This window comes from Rutilus rutilus, assembly GCF_951802725.1.
Source record: "Rutilus rutilus genome assembly, chromosome: 16".
Lineage (NCBI taxonomy): Eukaryota > Metazoa > Chordata > Actinopteri > Cypriniformes > Leuciscidae > Rutilus > Rutilus rutilus.
In genome coordinates this window covers 3,059,636-3,082,480 of record NC_140224.1, presented here as the reverse complement: position 1 = coordinate 3,082,480, position 22,845 = coordinate 3,059,636, and the positions used below count along the sequence as shown (strand labels likewise).

General features: G+C 36.9%; 1 protein-coding gene across 4 annotated transcripts in view; it reads right to left on the bottom strand.

Annotated features, from left to right (window-relative positions):
* frmpd2 (FERM and PDZ domain containing 2) overlaps positions 1-22,845 on the bottom strand; it is a 39,956-nt gene that overhangs the window by 11,710 nt on the left and 5,401 nt on the right. For all 4 annotated transcript variants that reach the window (XM_084434757.1, XM_084434759.1, XM_084434758.1 and 1 more), the window contains 19 exons: positions 20,953-21,018; positions 19,500-19,673; positions 17,462-17,531; positions 17,279-17,348; positions 16,154-16,292; positions 14,929-15,000; positions 14,585-14,759; positions 12,299-12,434; positions 10,848-10,986; positions 9,673-9,825; positions 7,605-7,790; positions 6,469-6,628; positions 5,440-5,614; positions 4,400-4,485; positions 4,244-4,321; positions 3,196-3,303; positions 2,973-3,089; positions 1,919-2,097; positions 140-238 (listed from right to left, as the gene is read on the bottom strand). In XM_084434757.1, the coding sequence (XP_084290883.1) occupies positions 140-238; positions 1,919-2,097; positions 2,973-3,089; positions 3,196-3,303; positions 4,244-4,321; positions 4,400-4,485; positions 5,440-5,614; positions 6,469-6,628; positions 7,605-7,790; positions 9,673-9,825; positions 10,848-10,986; positions 12,299-12,434; positions 14,585-14,759; positions 14,929-15,000; positions 16,154-16,292; positions 17,279-17,348; positions 17,462-17,531; positions 19,500-19,673; positions 20,953-21,018 (2,382 nt within the window). The remainder of the gene's footprint in view (positions 1-139; positions 239-1,918; positions 2,098-2,972; positions 3,090-3,195; positions 3,304-4,243; positions 4,322-4,399; positions 4,486-5,439; positions 5,615-6,468; positions 6,629-7,604; positions 7,791-9,672; positions 9,826-10,847; positions 10,987-12,298; positions 12,435-14,584; positions 14,760-14,928; positions 15,001-16,153; positions 16,293-17,278; positions 17,349-17,461; positions 17,532-19,499; positions 19,674-20,952; positions 21,019-22,845) is intronic.

The following is a 22,845-nucleotide window of genomic DNA, read 5'->3' as shown; positions in this document are numbered from 1 at the left end:
AAAAGACAAGAAAGCATAAACATAACCAAAACCTAAGACAGCCGTGTCATCTAAATTCCTATTTTTTTTATTTAAAAATGTATACGTGCCGACTTTGTTTAGTCTCAAAACCTATAAACCTATAAAACAGTGTGCTTACAGTGATACTGATGCCCAGACTACCTCCAGATCTCTGAAGCATCACAATAAACTCTTCAGGTCTCAGGCTGATCAGAGACGCTGACCTGGAATAATCATCCTGTTAAAACAAACAGAGAGAATGGACACAACTATTAGACATTATTCTATCTCTCTCATATGTACTCTCACACACACACACACACACACACACACACACACACACACACACACACACACACACACACACACACACACACACACACACACACACACACACACACACACACACACACACACACACACACACACACACACCAGTTTTATGTTTTAATGTATTCTTAAATGTAGTTTATTCCTCTGATCAAAGCTGAATTTTCAGCATCATTACTCCAGTCTTCAGTGTCACATGATCCTTCAGAAATCATTCTAATATGATGATTTGCTGCTCAACAAACATTTATGATTATTATCAATGTTGAAAACTGTTGTGCTGCTTCATATCTTTGTAGAAATCACAGTGCAGTAACTAATGTTAACAGATGCAAATTTTGATCATAAAAATGTATATGTTGAGATGAACATTAAAGGGTTAGTTCACCCAAAAATGAAAATTCTGTCAGTAATTACTCTCCCTCATGTTGTTCCAACCCCGTAAGACTTTCGTTCATCTTCAGAACACAAATTAAGATATTTTTGATTAAATCTGAGAGCTGGCTCACTCCTCCAAAGGCTTCTAAGACATTATAACTTGCTGGCCCAGAAAATGCATTAAAGACATCGTTTATATAGTCCAAGTGACTACAGTGGCTCAATCTTAAGGTTATAAAGTGACGAGAATACTTTTTGTGCGCAAAAACAAACAAAAATAACGACTTTATTCCACTATTCATTTCCTTCTCTCTGGGCCTCGAGTCTTTTCACGTAGTGTAACTGCGTATCGCTTCTGTGTTGTACGTCACACGCATCACACACATGACCAGCGTCGGCCAATAGTGAGCCTACGTGGTGACGTGCAACACAGACGCGCTGCGCAAAAACACTACGTGAACTAACTCGAGGCCCAGAGAGAAGGAAACGTATAGTGGAATAAAGTCGTTATTTTTGTGTTTTTTTGCGCACAAAAAGTATTCTCGTCGCTTTATAAACTTAAGGTTGAGCCACTGGAGTCACTGGGACTATATTAACGATGTCTTTAATGCATTTTCTGGGCCAGCTCTCAGATTTCATCAGAAATAACTTAATTTGTGTTCCGAAGATGAACGAAAGTCTTACGGGGCTGGAACAACATGAGGGTGAGTAATTACTGACAGAATTTTCATTTTTGGGTGAACTAACCCTTTAACTAAAATTAATAAATGCTGTAGAAGTATTGTTCATTGTTAGTTCAGGTTAACTATGTTAACTAATGTTAATAAAACCTTATTGTAAAGTATTACCCATAAATCCACCTTAAAAATATTACATTATGTAAAAACATTGATGATCTAAACAGTGAAATAGTCATGAACCATACCATATTTTCTAAACAAAAAATATATTTATTTGTTGAATTTATAAATTTGATAACTCTAATTTTCAAATTAAGCTAAAAGTGTAATTTAAAAATGTTTAACTGTGTATTTAGAACCTATAAAACACTAAATAGGTTTTATGTATTTACATAAAATAGATAATTTTCTTAGGCCAAAATTACCTATAGATAAAGAACCAATCATGCATCTACACAGCACAAACATATAGAAACATTCATAGAAAACAAGGCACATTTCCCCAGCCTCTGAAGGAACATGTTCAGTACCTGTGCGTTTATAATGCGAACCTCAGGGATGTGAAGCCTGCTGGAGCCTTTCGGGGTCATCATGACACTGACCAGCTCATCCAGGTACTCGTCCCCTGCTCGACTGTCAGCCAGTAAAGTGCTCTGCGACGTGTAGTTCCTCTCCGCCAGATGACCAGCGCCTTCACGCTTAGACAGAGCTGATGATTTCACAACGCCAGTTTTATACACTGTACATGTATGGTTGCATTTATTGATTTAATCAAACAAAATAAAAGTTCTGTTGACAATATGTTGATCATTACATCAATCTAATATTGTGTTATTTAAACTGAAATGTCTGCCTAAATAGATTTTTTTTTTAACTTTAGAAATCGAGTAGAAATTGTCTTGGTAACTTGGCGAGTGAATTTCTAGTTCCCAGCATGCGTTTGCAAAGGACTGGATAAGGAAAATAATTGATACAATTTTTATTTTAAGTTGTTTTTATTTATTTATTGTTATTATTCTTATGTTTTACATTTAAAAGAGTTTTGTAATGTTGAAGATTTTGTGGTTACCATCATGCTGCTTATGGATAGTTTGTGTTTGATATAAACTACACTGAGCAAATGAACAATGACTGTGCTGATGCCTTACTTGTTCATTACATTTACATAATAAATAAATTACATTTAACACATCCTATGTTAGTTATTATGCATTGGTTTGGTTCTAGGGTCACCACTCAATTGTGTTGAAATTAGTTGGAACTACTTAATTTTGTAGAATAAACACAATTTTTTGAGTTGATTACTCAAAATTTAAGTTCTTTTAAAACAATGTACACTATAAAAAAAATAAAAATTAAGTTGCATAGATTATTGGAGTATGTTTTACAAGAAAACACTCTTTCAGTCTTACAAATGTTAAGTTTATATCAATGTGTCTCTTGCCGTTTCTTATTATTTATGAAATGAAATGTACTAGCAATTTCTTTTCAGTGTAAGAAACATTTTTTTACAACAATTTTTAGAGAGTACCGATGTTATATCACGTGCAGCAGAATATAACTAATTTAAAAGCATGATCGTACCTTTTGGCTGCGAGACGATAAGCTCCACCTCACTGGAGCTGTTCTGCATGATGTCAGCGGCCTCGCTGAAGGACATGCCCTCCAGACTGAGCTGGTTTAGAGAGATCAGTCGACCACCTGACGGAAACATGGAGCTCGCCTTCACAAATGTTCATACAGCGACTTCTGAGGTCATGTCTTGATGTTATTAACACAAAATAATCTGATGATTGTAAGGATTCACCTGGTTTGATGCGTCCATCTTGGTCAGCTGGGCTTCCAGGTACAATTGATGCAATATAGATACCAAGGTCCAGTTTCCCAGTGTTGTCTTCTCCAACAATAACAATGCCTAGAGGCAAAATTAAGAAAGAGTGAATTAATATTCTGTATGCATGCTGTGAAAAATTACGCAGCTTGTACTTTTATTGTGTATAATCCACTTAAATATGTAAAATGGAGGTTTACTTTACTTTATCTATCTGTTATTTAAAGGGGACCCATTATGCTCTTTTTCAAAGGCTTGATTTTGTTTTTGGGGTCTAATAAATTATCAAAAAACACATTATTTTCCCTATATTCTCCATTGTTGCAGCTCCTCTCTTCCCAGTCTGTCAGTCAGTAACGCTCTGTTTAGTTCCTGTCTCTATGAAGCCCCATCTTCTGAAAAGCACACTGTGCTCTGATTGGTCGGTTGGATCAGTGTGTTGTGATTGGTCAAGTGCTTCGAGTGTGTTTGGAAATGCCCCGCATTTACAATAACTGCCAGTTTAACACACTACTAACTAACTCAACCAGGCCCCGCCCCTTTATTCTGCGTATGAATTATTTAAATGAGGAATATTGTGACGTGTTCGTTCCCGGAAGAAACTCAAGACTACAATGGAGGCGTTTCAGGAGTTCAGAAACACTGACACTGATATAGAGAAGAACTCCCGCTGGAGAGACTTTGTGACTTTTCAGACCTTTTTTCATGCTCAAACAGCAACACTACACACTAAAGAAAGACGAACATGTACAAAAAAAAATAGGTCCTCTTTAATGTCTCTTTGAGTAAATCGAAAAGACTTGATAGGGTTCAGTTATGGTGGATATTAAAGTTTACATTACTTAATTTTTGAAAGTAATTTTTTTAATGTATTGACAAATGTTATGCGTGTCATGGCTGATAAATGAAGGTAGTCTTTACTCAAAACATGGAATTAAATCTACCCATCAGAATAGAGGGCAAATGAATTTTTTTTGAGTAGATTCAATGCATATCAGTTAGTAATGATCCATAATCCACTTACCAAGGCCAATTTTGGGGTCCTTTTTGAGGGAAACACAGATTATTTCCCTCTCTGGAGGTCGGGAACTTGTTGGAGTATCTGTGAGAAAAGGTCACACTGCATTGCACTGTTTCCCAATGAAACAGGTTCATGTTATGGGTTGATTGTCAATCTTACCTCTTAAAGGAGAGTACATTGAAGGGACTTCAGAGCAACGCTTCGGAGAACTACAAGAGCTTCTCTGTAGAGCTGGACTTTGGGATCTAGAAGTGAAACGAACAGACAAGACACCATGAGAACATTGGATAAAGAATGGATTTACAGAGGGGATTTGGGATATCTATTTTTATCACTCCATAAATCAGAAAATACTGTAAACAGCCAAAAAACCCATTCCCACCATGCTATTAGCAATAAAGTACTATATAAACCAGGGGAATGATATATATGAACAAACCCCTCAGTACTTCAGAATACAGATATGAACAAAACAGTCAAGTTTGGTGTATATAAAGCCGCTGATGTGGAGATTTCTGAAAAACTCACGGCCGAGATATGTAAATCTACAGATGCAATTAAGAAGATTAACACTTAAATGTGTATTTTGGATGTTTTCTTTACAATAGTAGGAAAGATGACATGCTATTAGAAGTAAAATAGCCCAAAACTGACCAGTGGTTTGAAAAAAACAATGGTTTTGTCTGTAATGTCTTTTTTAAACATGTTCATCTTCCTTTAGTGTGTAATGTTCCTGTTTGAGCACGAAAAAGTCCCTTCAAAGGCATTTTTTTCTCTATATCACTGTTTCTCAACTCCCTGAAACGCCTCCATTGTAGTCTTGAGTTTTCTTCTTGGAACGAACACGTCACAATATTCCTCATTTAAATAATTCATACGCAGAATAAAGGGGCGGGGCCTGGTTGAGTCAGTTAGTGGTGTGCTAAACAGGAGGTTATTGTAAGGGGCGGGGCATTCCCAAACACACTCAAAGTGCTTGACCAATCACAACACACTGATCCAGCCGACCAATCAGAGCACAGTGTGCTTTTCAGAAGGCGGGGCTTCAAAGAGACAGGAACTAAACAGAGCGTTACTGACAGACTGGGAAAAGAGGAGCTGCAACAATGGAGAATATGGGGAAAATACATATTCTAGTAGAGCCCAAACACCTTTTTAATACAAAGACTGACATGGTTCATGGTTGAGTTTGTTCTCACCTGGTGAAGTCTAAGAAGTCTCTCTGTAGTTTGATCTTTACTTCGAGGCGGGTAGCGATGTCTTCACAGAGTTTGCTCATGGAGTCGTCGGCAGCGGGATCGAGGCGTCCGTCGTTGAGCGCAACCTCGTGGTTCTGAGCTCGACACACGGCTGCATACTGCACAATACTCTCCTCTACAGACACATTTACACTGCTGCTTATTGTGAAGCACTAACAGAGCGAAGCCCAGAGGTGGACACAACTTCCTTACTTGAGTGAAAGTACAGATACTACTGGTCAAATATTACTCTATTACAAGTAAAAGTTGTAAAGACCAATTTTTACTTAAGTAAAAGTACAGAAGTACTTGTTTTTAAAAGTACTTAATTATCAAAAGTAAAAAGTAATATTTGAATGTGAGATTGAATAAGTGCACTCAATTACGTCCACAATGGTTTCGGACACCCAAATGGCTGTTCCCTCAAATAGTGCCCTATTTAAATTTTTTTGGCTTTTAGTATGAATATGTTAGCCTTACTGACTGTAAATTATAAGCTAGTGTGCTCCAAAACAATGACAAAATTCGCATTTAGAAGACCAAACCCAACGTTGAAAATGAAAATCAGGTTGATGTCAGAGTCCAACATCAGATTTACATTAATCCCCTATGTTGGACAGACGTTGTATTGTGGTCGAAAATGAAAATCAGGTTGACGTCAGAAACCAACATCAGTCGAGTTCTGACGTCAACCCGACTTTCATTTCCAAACAATATCACCCCCTGACTGACATTACTACTCTCTACTCAAGGACCTTGACAGAATTGTAGTGGAGTAAAAACTACGATATTTGTCTTTCAAATGTAGTGAAGATAAATTAAAACGTTTCCAGAAAAGAATAATACTCTAGTAAAGTACAGATACTCAAAAAGTGTACTTACAGTACTCAAGTAAATGTACTTTGTTACTGTCCACCTCTGGCAAAGCCCAACTAAGAGTCTCTTAAAACTCTGGATTAAACAGCTTTATCGGAGTGGATGTGGACTAACCTGAAGCGAGGCTGTGTGTGAGCTGGCGAGAGCTCATCTCCTTGTGAAACTTGTGCTGTGCGGAGCAGAGTTCGCAGAGGTATTTGGCCACTTTTGATTTTTCGGTCAGAAAGGTGTGCTTCTTTTTACTGGTGCTGCTCTCAATGACAAACTTACGTCGCTGTGTTGATGAGAACAGAGTGGGAAGAATTATTATGTTGAACATCATCAGATTAAATCATACAGTCCTCTATTTATTAGATTTTTAATACAGTTTAATTCACACAATTTAATAATTTATCAACATAAAAAAAAAAAAAAAAAAATTATATTTTTTTATATGAAATTAAAAGTAACAGTAAAGACATTTATAATGATACAGATTTCTATTTCAAATAAATGCCGTTCTTTTGAACGGTTTACTTATCAAAGAATCTTGAAAAAAAGTATCACAGTTTCCTCAAAAACAGTAAGCAACAAAAACTATTTTAAACATTATTAAAAATAAGAAACATTATTAATAATCGAGCACCAATAATAATTAAGCAGCAAATCCTCATATTAGAGTGATTTGTGAAGGATCATGTGACACTGAAGACTGGAGTAATGATGCAGAAAATTCAGCTTTGATCACAGGAATAAACTACATTTTAACATATATTCACATAGAAAAGAGTTATTTTAAATTGTAATAATATTTCCCAATATTAATGTTTTTTTTTACTGTGTTTTTAATCAAATAAATGGAGCCTTGGTGAGCAGAAGAGACTTTTTTTTTACAAACATACTTAATTTTTGAATTACGAATATTGTGACATTTTCTTACGGGATACTCCATTTGACAAAGTGTGCTTTTTACCTGGTTTACTACTTTTCTTTGAAAGAAATTACAAACTACTTGTACCAAACGGGTTTCTTTACCTTCTTTCCTTCAATTTTCATATTTCTTTGAGGGGTTTAAAGTCATAAATTTATAGTTAGTTAAAAAAAAAAGAAAGAACTGGAAAAGGAAAAATAATCGTACGAATAGCTTACTTAAAATGCTTCCAAAGTGCAAAATCAACTTGGATAGGAGGACATGTTTTAACTTTTTTATGTTTGTTTTGTATTTTAACGAAAATAAGACGATACAGTGTTCTGCATTAGTGTGGACTCACGGCTGAGGTGATACTGCTGGTCTCTCTCCAGAGGAATCTAAGGCTTGCGGCGCGGGAGTTATTTATAACTTCATACACAATGATGCCTTTGGCACACACTCCCAGGACCAGCTCTCCAAACACCGGCTTCTTCTCACGGGCCACTCGGTGTAGCAGTTCCCCGTACTCTGGAAGCTGCTGAACGCTCTGTGGGGGAGTCGAGCAGTGCTGCCAAGTCAGTTGGACAGATTATGTAATGTAGGACACCCACTGCCAATCATCGCTCCAGAAAAGCTGTTCAGACCTAATGGTGTCTGTAAAAATATTTGGCCAGTAGCCCGCTGAGTCATTATGGGTTTAAATAAATCCAATAGATGGCAGCAGGATGAAGAGCAGCACAAACAAATGCAGCTGTCACATTTTCCATCCTTCTCATTCTTTATTTTCACTCCATTTTAAAATAAAGTGGCCCCAAAATTTAAAAATGTCTTAATTTCATCGCATTAGAAGTTAAAGGGGTGATATAATGCCGTTTTTACAAGATGTAAAATAAGCTTTTAATGTCCCCAGAGTGTGTATGTGAAGTTTTAGCTCAAAATACCCCACATATATTTTTATATAGCATGTTAAAGTTGTCACTTTTTGAGGGTGAGCAAAAACGCACTGTTTTTTGCGTGTGTCCCTTTAAATGCAAATGAGCTGCTGCTCCCGGCACAGGGGGCGGAGCTACAACAGCTTGCACTCACACAGACATGCACTGGAAATTTCAAAAACTTTTAGCCTTTTATGTTCAAACCGGATTCAGACAATGATGGAGAGACTCAAGAAGAAGTGACAACATGTAGAAGCAACAGGACATTTCTGAATGGTTAGTTGATGAATTTATGTAGCTGATGTATAGTTATCTTCTAGTCATAGATTAGCATATTCTGTCTTGATAATCTATAAATTATGTTTCCGGGGGCGGGGTTTATGTAAATTTTAGGGTTGGTGATGTCACTAACCCGGAAGGAATGTGGTGTAGTCTCTACCAGCCGTTTGTTGTAGTCCTTAAAAAGTGATTTCTTTAAAAGCAAATATCTCCCTTTGCTTTGAACTTTGAGCGTTGTAACTTTGCAGATGTTGTTTATGCTCAAACAGAAACATTACACACTAACTAGAGTTAGAAAAGTGAAATCATAATCAACCACCCCTTTAAAAGATCAAACCATTAATTTTTCAGAGCCATGATTTTTGCAGTGACTTTTAACCAACTTGAGTGACAGATATTACCTAATACTTTTGTCTTAAACTGTATATCTGTTGTTTTATATCTCATATTATCTCCAACCTAGCAAATGTTTTTGTAAAATGTACAGTATCTTTATTTCAGATGCATGCATTTGGTTTGATATTTTGTTATCTAAAGCAATGATCTGCTATTTTTAAGTGTGTCTTAAATGACTTTCATTTATAGGGGAGTCAGAGGCTATATATTATCACAATATATGTAGCCTGTATCTCAATAAATATGAGGTTTTGAGTCAAAAGTCTAATTTACACAAATGTGTGCACTTTTTTCCAGGCGCAACTTGTAAAGATAGAAAAATCCATTATCTGAAAAAGAGAAAAAATATATAACTCTAAACAAACCCAGCTGACACATTGGTCTAATTATTCATCAATATATATAATTATTTATTTTATATTTTGAATTATTCATATTCTCAAGATTTAGAATTTGGAATAAATGTTAAGTCAAAGATTTTTCTATTTTATTTTATTATCAACATTTTTATTTTTTGAATTTGATATTTCTGTGTTACGTTTTGCATTGTTGTTGTTACATAATTGTTTTACTGTTTTCATTTTGTTGAAAAACTCTATTTAATGGCAGGTTCCACTGTGACAACTTGCCCCATACTGTGTGACAACATGCCCCTTTGCCAATAATGAGCATTCTTATGGTTCAATGTTCAACAGAAATATAAATGTGTGACAATTAGCCCCAGTCTGCCCTACATACTGTACTTCATATAAAGGTAAAGTTTACACTTTCATGAGGAATCACACCATACGGGCTGTCAATAAGAACAGAAGTGAACATAACCTTGAGGAACTCGATCTCGGCCTCCTCTGCAGTCATGTTTGCATTGTTGGCGTGTAACCGTAGCAACTCATCTTTCAGGCAAGGCATTGCCATTTTCTGCAAAACACTCTTGGAGACGTAGTGCTCAGGCTGATAGTAGTTCTTCCCATAGACCTTCGTAAGACACAGAAAACATGCTTTTTCTTTGAATCTTTCGAAAACAAGTATAATATTCACACATAAATATTATATAAATGAGTGCATTACATAACCATCTAGCATCAGCTAAATATAAATGTGAGCTGATACATTCTCAATGCTTCCCGAAGATGTAATGTTGTTATTTATAAACGTTTGGCACCATTTATAGGTGTGACATCACTGAACAGATATACAGTATAGCACAGCAACACTGAGAATAAACACAAATCATAGAAACGCCGTCATGTGTTGATTTCAGCTGAATGCCAAGGCAACATTTCTCATTTTCATTTAGTTTCGGTTTAAGTATTAAAATAACTCAAGCAATGTCTTAAAGTATATATTATATATAATATTATGTTTTTAAAAGTTATTTGAAAAAGATTATTTATTTTTATTAAATATTTATATTATTAATTTCTAAATACCAGACCAGGGTTTTAATACTTAAGTAAAACTAAAACTAAAATCATTAAAGAAAATATATTTTGCTACTTGAAATAAAATAAACGTTAACCGGGATAAAATAAAATCTAGACAAATAAATGTTAGCTCGTTTCTAATTTACTTTAACTTGATGTACTAAAATAGCTAAAACTAAAACTGAAATAAAAAATACAAATGAAATACAAAAATAAATAAATAAAATAAATAAAACCACACAACAAAATGCCAAAAAGTTTAGCTAAACTTAAAATGAAAATGGAAAATATAAAAACAAAAACTAATTCAAAATAATAATGTATATAAGTAAAGTTGTCACCTCACCCAGGGAATGTATAAATAATCTTTTTCAAATAATTTTAATAAATAAATAAATAAATAATTTAATATAAAATATAGATATTTTTAATGTTTTAATTCTGATATTGACGAATAATAATTTTTATTTGTTTTAGTTATTTTTGCACTTCAACTTAAACTAAATGAAAATGAGAAATGTAATATATTATAATTAATCTCAGTGGTACTAAAATAACACTGATCTGGAATACCTCAGGCATACTGTCCCCAAACTCGGCTTGAAGAGCCAAGGCACCAAGAAACAAGCAGGTCTCCTCGTTACAGCGCAGCCGTTCATCCAGAACGTCCCGTCTCAGCTGGAGATAGTACTGATGACGGGTCAGCTTGTGTCTGCCACGACGAAGGGCAAAGTTAGGGTACACTTACACGACAACGATGCACTAAAAGCGGAAACGTTTTTCATTTGCGTTTTACAGACGACAACCTAGTCAAAATTATCCCCGTTCACACGGATTTGCTAAAATGACTAAAACGTATTCTATTCTAAAATGTATTTTGCTGCCAGGCCAGTAGATGTCAATGTCACTTTGTAAAGAAACACTCCTGGCCCTATTTTAACGATCTGAAACGCAAGTACCAAGCACAAAACGTAAGTTACTTTGTGGGCGGGTCTTGGGCGCTGTTGCTATTATACCGGCGGGATAAATGACTCTTGCGTCCGACGCAAATCTAAAATGGGTTGGTCTGAAGTAGCTTCATTATTCATAGGTGTGGTTTGGGCGTAACGTGAAATTAACCAATCAGAGGGATATCTCACATTCCCTTTAAGAGCAGGCGCGCTTGTTCCATGGCGGATTGCTATTATAACGGCGGATTTGCCAGGAGCGGTTCACAGCCGAGGAGACCGACGTTCTCGTCAGGGCCGTAAAAGACAGAGAAGTGACATTGAGAAACACACCCAAATTAGCTTCGGTTAAACAGGCCATATAATAATTTGGGTTAATGTGTAATTTACCTTGTAATAAATGCGTAAATTCCTTGTAATAATGTATGGTTTTCTAAAAATGAGAACTGCTGCATCTGTGTGTAGATGAGATAAGCAAAGTGTATGCGCGTTGTGCACACGTTACATTGATTATGGCCAAGCATGCGCCCTTAAAATAGCATCTGAATAACGCGCCACTGACTTTAGACGAAGTTTTTCCTGGTCAGTGGCGGAATTGTTTTCTGGAACTGCAAAATAGCACCAGGGAACGTTTTGCGCCGGAACACGCCTCCTCTTTTCGCTGAACCGCTCCCGGGAGCGCAAGTTCATTCCCTAATTTACCGACGTGCGTCTGTGGAGGGAAAAGTCCGCTGTGCGTCGGGTGCAAAATAGGAATGATACATGCGTCGCTGTACAAAGTCAGTTGCACTGGGTGCAAGATAGGGCCCTATATGCGCTTATAGACTGAACATGTAATACGCATGTGCATGACGTCACCGTTTTCACAAATTTGTGTTTTTGTAGTTTACACTGAGACGATAACGGTATCGTTTTCAAAAACGTGTACTTTTAAACCCGTTTTCAAATGTTTGCATTTTCAGGCCCCCAAAACGCTGTTGACGTGTAAATGAACGGCTAAAACGCATCGTGTAAACGACTTAGCCAACAGGAAGAGGTAAAAACACACTATTAAATGAGGGAAAAGAAGAGACTTACAGAAGAAAAGATACATCCGTCACAAAAAATTTGATGCGGAAATGAAGCACAAATGTGGCAGTGGGCACTTTTTTCCAGGCGTCAGGGGCAACTTTGGATATTTTTGTGTCGTTGTCAAGAAAGAAAAATTCATTATCTGAAAAAGAGAAAAAAAATTATATGTGAACAAACCCAGCTGACACACTGACCTAATTATTCATCAATATCAGACATAGAAACATATACATGTATATATATATAATTAATTAAATTATGTATTAAATTATTTGTATAAAATATAATTGTTTTAAATTATTTTAATTATCTATATAATATATATTCAATTATTTATATATTAAAATTATTAGAAAAATCTTATTTATTTAAATTAAATAATTATTTTTATTATATTTAAAATAACAGACCAGGGTTATTATAGTTAAGTAAAACTAAAACTAAAACGAAGTCGTTACTTGAAATAAACATTAACTGAAATAAATAATTTTCATTTAGTTTAACTTGATGTACTAAAATAACTAAAACTGAAATAAAGATGAATAAAAACTATAAAAGACATTTAAAAACACAACAAAATTACTAAATCTTTTACTAAAATGAAAATGTATATACAGTGGGTACGGAAAGTATTCAGACCCCCTTAAATTTTTCACTCTTTGTTATATTGCAGCCATTTGCTAAAATCATTTAAGTTCTTTTTTTTTTTTTCTCATTATTGTACACACAGCACCCCATATTGACAGAAAAACACAGAATTGTTGACATTTTTCCACATTTATTGAAAAAGAAAACTGAAATATCACATGGTCCTAAGTATTCAGACCCTTTGCTCAGTATTTAGTAGAAGCACCCTTTTGATCTAATACAGCCATGAGTCTTTTTGGGAAAGATGCAACAAGTTTTTCACACCTGGATTTGGGTATCCTCTGCCATTCCTCCTTGCAGATCCTCTCCAGTTCTGTCCGGTTGGATGGTAAACGTTGGTGGACAGCCATTTTCAGGTCTCTCCAGAGATGCTCAATTGGGTTTAAGTCAGGGCTCTGGCTGGGCCATTCAAGAACAGTCACAGAGTTGTTGTGAAGCCACTCCTTTGTTATTTTAGCTGTGTGCTTAGGGTCATTGTCTTGTTGGAAGGTGAACCTTCGGCCCAGTCTGAGGTCCAGAGCACTCCCAGGATATCCCTGTACTTGTCCGCATTCATCTTTCCCTCGATTGCAACCAGTCGTCCTGTCCCTGCAGCTGAAAAACACCCCCACAGCATGATGCTGCCACCACCATGCTTCACTGTTGAGACTGTATTGAACAGGTGATGAGCAGTGCCTGGTTTTCTCCACACATACCGCTTAGAATTAAGGCCAAAAAGTTCTATCTTGGTCTCATCAGACCAGAGAATCTTATTTATCACCATCTTGGAGTCCTTCAGGTGTGCTTTCATGTGTCTTGCACTGAGGAGAGGCTTCCGTCAGGCCACTCTGCCATAAAGCCCGACTGGTGGATGGCTGCAGTGATGGTTGACTTACTACAACTTTCTCCCATCTCCCGACTGCATCTCTGGAGCTCAGCCACAGTGATCTTTGGGTTCTTCTTTACCTCTCTCACCAAGGCTCTTCTCCCCCGATAGCTCAGTTTGGCCGGACGGCCAGCTCTAGGAAGGGTTCTGGTCGTCCCAAACGTCTTCCATTTAAGGATTATGGAGGCCACTGTGCTCTTAGGAACCTTAAGTGCAGCAGAAATTTTTTTGTAACCTTGGCCAGATCTGTGCCTTGCCACAATTCTGTCTCTGAGCTCTTCAGGCAGCTCCTTTGACCTCATGATTCTCATTTGCTCTGACATACACTGTGAGCTGTAAGGTCTTATATAGACAGGTGTGTGGCTTTCCTAATCAAGTCCAATCAGTATAATCAAACACAGCTGGACTCAAATGAAGGTGTAGAACCATCTCAAGGATGATCAGAAGAAATGGACAGCACCTGAGTTAAATATATGAGCGTCACAGCAAAGGGTCTGAATACTTAGGACCATGTGATATTTCAGTTTTTCTTTTTTAATAAATGTGCAAAAATGTCAACAATTCTGTGTTTTTCTGTCAATATGGGGTGCTGTGTGTACAATAATGAGGAAAAAAAATGAACTTAAATGATTTTAGCAAATGGCTGCAATATAACAAAGAGTGAAAAATTTAAGGGGGTCTGAATACTTTCCGTACCCACTGTACATATATAAAAGATTTTTTTTTAAAAACGATATAAAAGTAAATTAATATTAATATGATTACATGGGGTAAATTACCATCACTATATGCAAGGCCAAAGTAAAAATGTTCCACAAGGTTTGCATGAGCGATGATCATATCAAACACGTCTCCTCCTCTGGACTTGACGTCACACTTGAGCAGAATGTTCTGTCCATTTGGCATCATAACTCTCAAGTCCCTGTGGTTTGAACTTGAACGCCCTTTGTTTGACTGTTCAGAGAGAGAGAGAGAGAGAGAGAGAGAGAGAGAGAGAGAGAGAGAGAGAGAGAGAGAGAGAGAAGAAGGGAAATCAGCACACATAACTGATCCTTCTTACCCAGGCTGCCAATTTCACTTTGGTGTAGAGCCAAAACTCTTGCTCTAAGGATATCAAACTGACCACAATAGAATTAGGCAGCTCTAAAACGACGAGAGGCTCCTCCAGCATTCTGATGAACTCTGGACCCGTATCCTGTGGACGACCACACACAAGAAACAGTCAAAAATCCTGAAGGGTACAATTTATAAGCCAAGAGATATGTAATAATAAGGGGGCATTCAGGGCAGATTTACTAACAGCTTGCTCCAGCGCAAACCCTCTTGTGCCGTTAAAAAACTACTGTCGGGATTTACTGAAGACATGCAGAAAAGGCGTGAACAGGGTTCATTTTTACAGCTGATCTTATTGCATATGCATTTCCCTTTCAGAAGCAATATTTCTGGGATGAAGATATTTAGATGAATCATGCTACGTGATTTACTAGGGTTTGCGCTCGTCAATTTACTGGTGTTTGTGTCATTATTTGACGCCCAAAACCAGTAAGTCCCACTGAAGTGCCTTGAAATGCGCAGCGTTGTTCAGTGAGCTGATGTAATTTCCCAGGAAACAGGAAGACAGGGTGGGACATATCGAGCATATTTTTTAAAAACATCTACATTTAAACAAGCTCGGCCAGAGCTGTTGAGCTTGGTAAAGCCGCATTTGATAGCTTATGATAGCCACAGTCTAATAGATTCTCCTTTTAGATTTAATATGAAACTGTTACTAAACCAAAACAGTGATTATAATCATGCTGAGGATGTGTAGTTTGAAAAGTGTGTAATGTATGTTGGTGATTTATTTGAATTGGTAGAATTCAAATGGGTCTGATATGTTTTGTGGTCTGTGGAGACTGCTTATATCTTTTAAATGTGAATTTTGCACTTATAGATAACCTTAAGGCTAACATATTCATACTAAAACCAAAAAACTTCAAAAATTTTGATTTCTTGGGGACTTCAACCCAGACAGAAACAGCATCGGGCCAGATCCGGCCCGCATCTGGTACGCGTGGAACCCACATATACCAGATGTGGCTCGGATCTGGGCCGACACTATGTTGCTGTCTGGGAAGCCCCTTTTTTAGATCACATGCACCTCATCATTATCAGCGGCTCTGCTTGTTTGCAACCCTACGCGAATTTGCGCTGCTCTTGATTGCGTTGGTCATTATGGAAATGATCGGGCTGCGTCTGTGTTATTTAATGTGTGCAGTGTCAGTAAATCACTCCCATTTGCACTTTTATGGGATTACGCTCTCACGTTAATTTGCCCTGTTTAGTAAATCTGGCCCTTAGTTCCTTACCTTTATTTTCCGTTCATTAAGGCTAAATGAAGAGCCAAACAACTGATTTGGCCTTGAGTTGAACTGACGCCGTCTATCAAGAATAGGACTTTGGGGCAGCCATGTGTTGTTTCTGATCCTTTGGTGTGAACTATGACTTCTAGAAGACAAATAGCAGTGAATTTAGATCTTAATTAAAACCTTTGGTAACACTTTACAATCTGTTAAAGGGATAGTTCACCCAAAAATGAAAATTCTGTCACCATTTACTCACCATCAAATTGTTCCAAACTGTGTTCTGCTGAACACAAAAGAAGATATTTTAAAGAATGTTGGTAATCAAATAGTTGGTGGTGGCCAGTAGGGAAAAAAATACTATGGAAGTCAATGGCTACGTCAACTGTACGGTTACCAACATTCCTTAAAATATCTTCTTTTGTGTTCAGCAGAAGAAAGAAACTCATACAGGTTAATGTTCTTTAGTCACAACAACTTGAGGGTGAGTAAATTATGACAAAATGTTCATTTTTGGGCGAACTATCCCTTTAACATTAGTTAATTACATTAGTTAATGATGAAAAACACTTCTAAAAGCATCAATTTAATGTTAATTTCAACATTTAGTAATACATTAGTAAAAAACGCTGTCAAGAAATGTTATTTAATGGACCTGAGCTCACATGAACTAAAACAAACAGTTGTATTTTTGTTAAGTAACATTAACAAAAATTAATAAATACTGTAACAAATGTATTTTTAGTTAATGATAATTAATGCATTAACCAATGGGACCTTTTTTTTTTATGGTGTAACAAATTATTTCCTCATCTTATTTAAATTAGAGACAGGAATAAATGCACATAAGCTCAATTAAATTATAAAAGTCAACATAAAATTAAAATTGATAAACTGTAATTCATCAGTGCAAATCACTTTAAATTAAATAAACTTGGTCTTCATAATCTTTTCTCGAAATGGCTCTGGAAATGGCAACTTTCCTTGAATTATGCCACAAAACTCCTCCCACATCCAACAATCATTCTGATCTCCCACTTTCCGATCCAGTCAATTCCCAATGGATAAAATCAAGTCCTGCCTTACTTCTGTTTTTCATGATGTGAAATGGATGAGTTGAGTGCTACTCACCTGCTGAAGTCTGCTGGTGACGGTGTGCTGTTCCCTTTCAGAGGCCAAACCGAGTTCTGACAGGAAGCACCTAAAGGATATAAAGACGGTATATGACAGTGTTTGCCTTCATTTTAAGAGTAACGCCACTTCGTTATTTAAAAAAACTTCAGTTGATCAAATAATGACTTTTGAGAAACATACCCCGAAGTCTTTCTCTAACCATTTGGCTTCGGTCTATGAGATGAGCAGAATCATTTGGGTTTTTTTCAGCCTAGAAAAAAAATAAAATGGTGCTCAGCAACTATTATTGTTAAGTAATTATGGCAGATCCGTATTCAAAAGGAAAGCTGCATACATTGTTTTAAAATATTTCCATTAAAAACACTAAAATATGTAAGATAAACACAAAAAAAAAACATTTCAGCTGTTTTTTAAGATTTACAAATTTCAATTGTATAGTAAAATACCATAAAATTGAATTGAATAATCCTTACATATTATTCATTGTATCGATTAAGAATTTTAAATGAGTAAAAAAAATTGTTGTTTGTATGCATAAATGTAAAAAAATGAAAATTTATGAATACGAATCACGTAAACGGAAATGGTCGATGCCCTTCTTCCATTAAAATGTATACAAAATGTTTTATAAAGCTTTATTTAAAATTCTTAAATGCACTGACTATGCACTCTGTAACGTGTAAGCAGGGACGAAGAGAGGTGTGAATCCAGCAGCAGCAGTATTTATTAAAAATGAAAGCAAAGACAATTCAACTAGAGGGTCAAAACCAGGAACAGGGGCAGGAAACATGGAACATGGAACATGGAACATGGAACATGGAACATGGAACATGGAAGAAGAGCAGGAACGCAACAGCTTCACACAACATGCAAAGACAACAACCGACAAACCAAAACTGAAACACTTGGGTATATACTCTCAAGGGGAGATTGGGAAACAAGACACACCTGGGAACAATCAGGAACTAATCAACAAGAAAAACTACAAAGGACTACAAAACATGGAGCAAGACAGGAAATAACATAAAAGTCCAGGAACACAGAAGACAGGCGAACACAGGTTGGAATCATCACACACTTGTAGTGTACTTCAAATCTTAAAAGTATATTAAAAAAAAGATAATATTAATGAACCAAAACGACTTTTATTACAATTATTATGTTTTAATAATCTTTTGTTGTGCTTTAAAGAAGTACATCCATTTTGATGTGTTGACTAACATACTAAAGCACATGTAAAGTATTTATTATAATTTTAACTTTAGTGTGTTATTTGATATCATACTTAAAGTTAATATATTATAAATGTACTAAATTGCAACTTTATCATTACAAACGTGAGATTACAATACATTTAAATACATGACATACAAGTTTCACTAGAAATAACATTAAAGTATATTTTAGTTTACCATAAATGTCAGTACATTCAGCAGAACACTATAGTAACCGTATTTCAAAGACAAGAGAAGTAATTATGAAATTACATATACAGATGTAGGCTACTTAAGTGGGTAATTTTCAACTCATTGCATTTAATTACATTACATTTTAAACTATAATACATTTCCATTTAATTGTACATAACTTGCAATTAAGTGTCTGAAAACATTGTTTCAGTGCTAGCTGGTAATCTAGTGTTTTCACGCTGTTTAAAGGGATATTTCACCGCTGGAAAAATGAATGCGTTTTTAAATTGGGTCATTTATGTAGTAGAAATGTGAAATTATTGTAGAAGTTGGTGCCTTCTAGACTGAGAAAAGCCAGAAAATGTATTTTTGGCTCATGTGGATGAAAGGCTACAACTCCCAGAATGCACTTGCTTCGCTGCCCTACGAGGACACTCCCAAGCCACGCCTACCGGTTACAGAGGGCAGTATCGGGAGAAATGATACAGCTAGGCTACTAGTCGACTCGAAACTGAAAAGACGGCGTTTTATCGTGAGATCCCCCTATGGGCGGGTTGAAGACATGCGGAACGAGCTCCTCCTACTGGCTGGAGTCTCTCGCCTAAATGACGATTTTTGCGTCATCTGAGGTTTTTTTCCAGACACACAATACAGAAATCTCTCGTCTCAGGGGGACATGAGGGAGGGAAGCACGGTCATGCGAAAATACTACCGGGTTTCTACTGATACAAAGCTTAATGCTAATCGGTGAAGTATCCCTTTAAGTATTGTATTTTATGTTTAAATCACTGTAGACCGGCAACCGTTACCTGCAGCACATCCTCGGCCATCTGTCTGATGGCTTTCTCTGGCCGGGGCAGGACAGCAGTCTTATGGTGATATTCACACGTCTCCAGCAACGTCAGGAGGTTCACCCGTTTGTGAGCCACATCCTCGCACATGCTCAGTAAAAGGCTGTTCAGGTCGTCGCTGAGCTGGACAGGCTAGCGGGAGACGAGGTGCAATAAGTGTTCAAAGAAGTAGAAGAATAATAAGCTCTGGACGTTAGCTAGTTTTGATCATTGATAAATATAAATGCTAATTTTAAGAGGGATTCCTGACATCAAAAAGAGTTCAATTTGATTTGATGTTGATGTTTCCCTCTGGTATTCCTCACGGTCACACTTGTGATCATCAGCGAACAAAACAGACCAAACACAATAAGCTGAATTTAAAAAAAAGATAAAAAATTTACCAATGTGTGCTTCAATAATGTTTATTCTTTAATATTTTGTATTTTGATGGGATTTCAAGCAGATTGGTGCCATCTGGTGGAAGAAATAAGCAAACCATGCGTAATAGGGTTGTGTATTCCCAAGTTGCCTATACCAGTATTTTCAGACATAATTAATAGGTTCACATTTGGATATATATTTAGACATTATCAAAGAGTACCTCATCGTGGCTGATTTGTAGATTGTACCTAATAAATTGCACTGTATTTTCATATCTTTATGTATTTCCCCAATTTATTTAATTTTTGGTAGTCATTTTTGACTGTGAAGATCCCAAGTGTGACGATTTTTTATAGACCATTTAGCCTATTTCTATTCATGTCCAGGTCCATTCCAAAAATGTTATTTAAAGGGATACTCCACCGTTTTTTCATATTAAACTATGTTATTCCCTTAACTAAGACGAGTTGATACATACCTCTCTCATCTCAGTGCGTGCACTAAATCGCTCTGTCTTGCGGCGGAATACCATAGCAAGTGCTTGGAAGCACTTCGACTTCGGCGCAGTAATATCTTCACTCGTGAAAAATCCTCTCACCGGCCCCCGCTCCCTCTAGTGAAGATATTACTGCGCCGAAGTCGAAGTGCTTCCAAGCACTTGCTATGGTATTCCGCCATACAATATAGTTATCCATTTTACACGCTTAGAAAAGCGCAACGTTTTGTTTTGTGTCACCGTCCTAGGTCGAGTTACACTACGCGAGTAACTGTATTTAAATAGGGAAAACGTGGAGGTGTTTGGTAGCTTCTCTGCTTGGCCCATATTGAATGAACTGGGCTAAGCTAAGTGCTAACAAAGTTTCGCCGCAAGACAGAGCGATTTAGCGCACGCACTGAGACGAGAGAGGTATGTATCAACTCGTTTTAGTTAAGGGAATAACATAGTTTAATATGAAAAAACGGTGGAGTATCCCTTTAAATTATAAAATATTTTCTGTCTAAAATGACCAAAGACCACCAGATGATTCTGTGAAGAAGAGGAACCCACCTGATTTTGTGGAAGTTGATAATCTACTGCCCAATAGAGAGTCATCCCTAGTGAGTAAACCACCATCTATAATCAGAGCAAATAAATGCTAAATTCTTTGCCATACACCATGCTTGAAAAGTGCATCTTCTACTTCACGTCAGAATTCAAATTTCCTGATAATTTACTCTCCCCACGTCATCCAAGATGTTCATGTCTTTCTTTCTTCAGTCGAAAAGAAATTAATGGTTTTTGAGGAAAACATCAGGATTTTTCTCCATATAATGGACTTCAATGGGGTCCAACAGTTTGAAGGTCCTAATTGCAGTTTCAGTGCAGCTTCAAAGTCTCTACACGATCCCAGCCGAGGAATAAGAGTCGTATCTAGCCAAACCATTTATATACTTTTTGACCACAAATGCTCATCTTGCACTAGCTCTGCGATAAGCCAAGCATTACGTCATCACGTGTAAAGGTCACAATTGGACCTTCTACCCGTCGGTCCCTGGAAAAAATCCTGGAATGTTTCCTCAAAAACCTTAAAGGGGTGGTTGATTATGATTTCACTTTTCTAACTTTAGTTAGTGTGTAATGTTTCTGTTTGAGCATAAACAACATCTGCAAAGTTACAACGCTCAAAGTTCAAAGCAAAGGGAGATATTTGCTTTTAAGGAAATCGCTTTTTAAGGACTACAACAAACGGCTGGTAGAGACTACACCACATTCCTCCCGGGTTAGTGACATCACCAACCCTAGAATTTACATAAACCCCGCCCCCGGAACACAATTTATAGATTATCATGACAGAATATGCTAATCAATAACTAGAAGATAAGACACATAAGCTACATAAATTCATCAACTAACCATTCAGAAATGTCCTGTTGCTTCTACATGTTGTCACTTCTTCTTGAGTCTCTCCATCATTCTGACTCCGGTTTGAACATAAAAGGCTAAACGTTTTAGAAATTTCCAATGCATGTGTGTGTGAGGTAAAAGGACACAAGCTGTTGAAGCTCCGCCCCCTGTGCTGGGAGCAGCAGCTCATTTGCATTTAAAGGGACAGACACAAAACGGTGGGTTTTTGCTCACCCTCAAAAAGTGACGACTTTAACATGCTATATAAAAATATCTGTGGGGTATTTTGAGCTAAAACTTCACATACACACTCTGGGAACAGCAGAGACTTATTTTACATCCTGTGAAAAGGTCATTATACCACCCCTTTAATTTCTTTTCGACTAAAGAAAGAAAGACATAAACATCTTGGATGATGTGGGGGTGAGTAAATTCACGAGTTCACACTTACAAATGATCAGAGAATAAATAGTTATGCGTATTTGGCGTGCTGTCCGGGGGGAGGGCTCCGAGCTCGGAAATTGGGCCCGAACCCAGAGTACTCCCCCCGTATCTCTTGGTTAGGAAGATAACCAGGTAAGTGTGAGGAGATGGGGTGGGGGAGGGATGCTGAAAACTGTCGAGGATAATGGGTGAGTCGACTGTGAGTATTTATAGGCCTTTAATCATGCTGATTGAGTGGACCTGTTGATTACTGATTGCTGACAGCTGGTTGGAATGACTTGATTGTTTGATCATTAGAACGTGTTCCTCCCGAACTTTGTTAATAAAACATCATTTATCAGGAAATTTTTATTCTGAAGTGAACTAATCCTTTGAAGGTTTAGTTCACCCAAACCCCCCCACAAAATATTAATCTCCAACGCGCATTTACGAGATAAAAAAAACGCATACATGAACGTGTGTTGGAGATTTATATTTTATAAATAAAGTGGTAAATTATGTTTTTTGCACACACAAAGCACTCGCGTCACTTTTTAAAATTGAGGTTAAACCACTGGAGTCACATAGATTACTTTAATGGTGTCTTTACCGGCTTTCTGGGGCTTGAAAGTG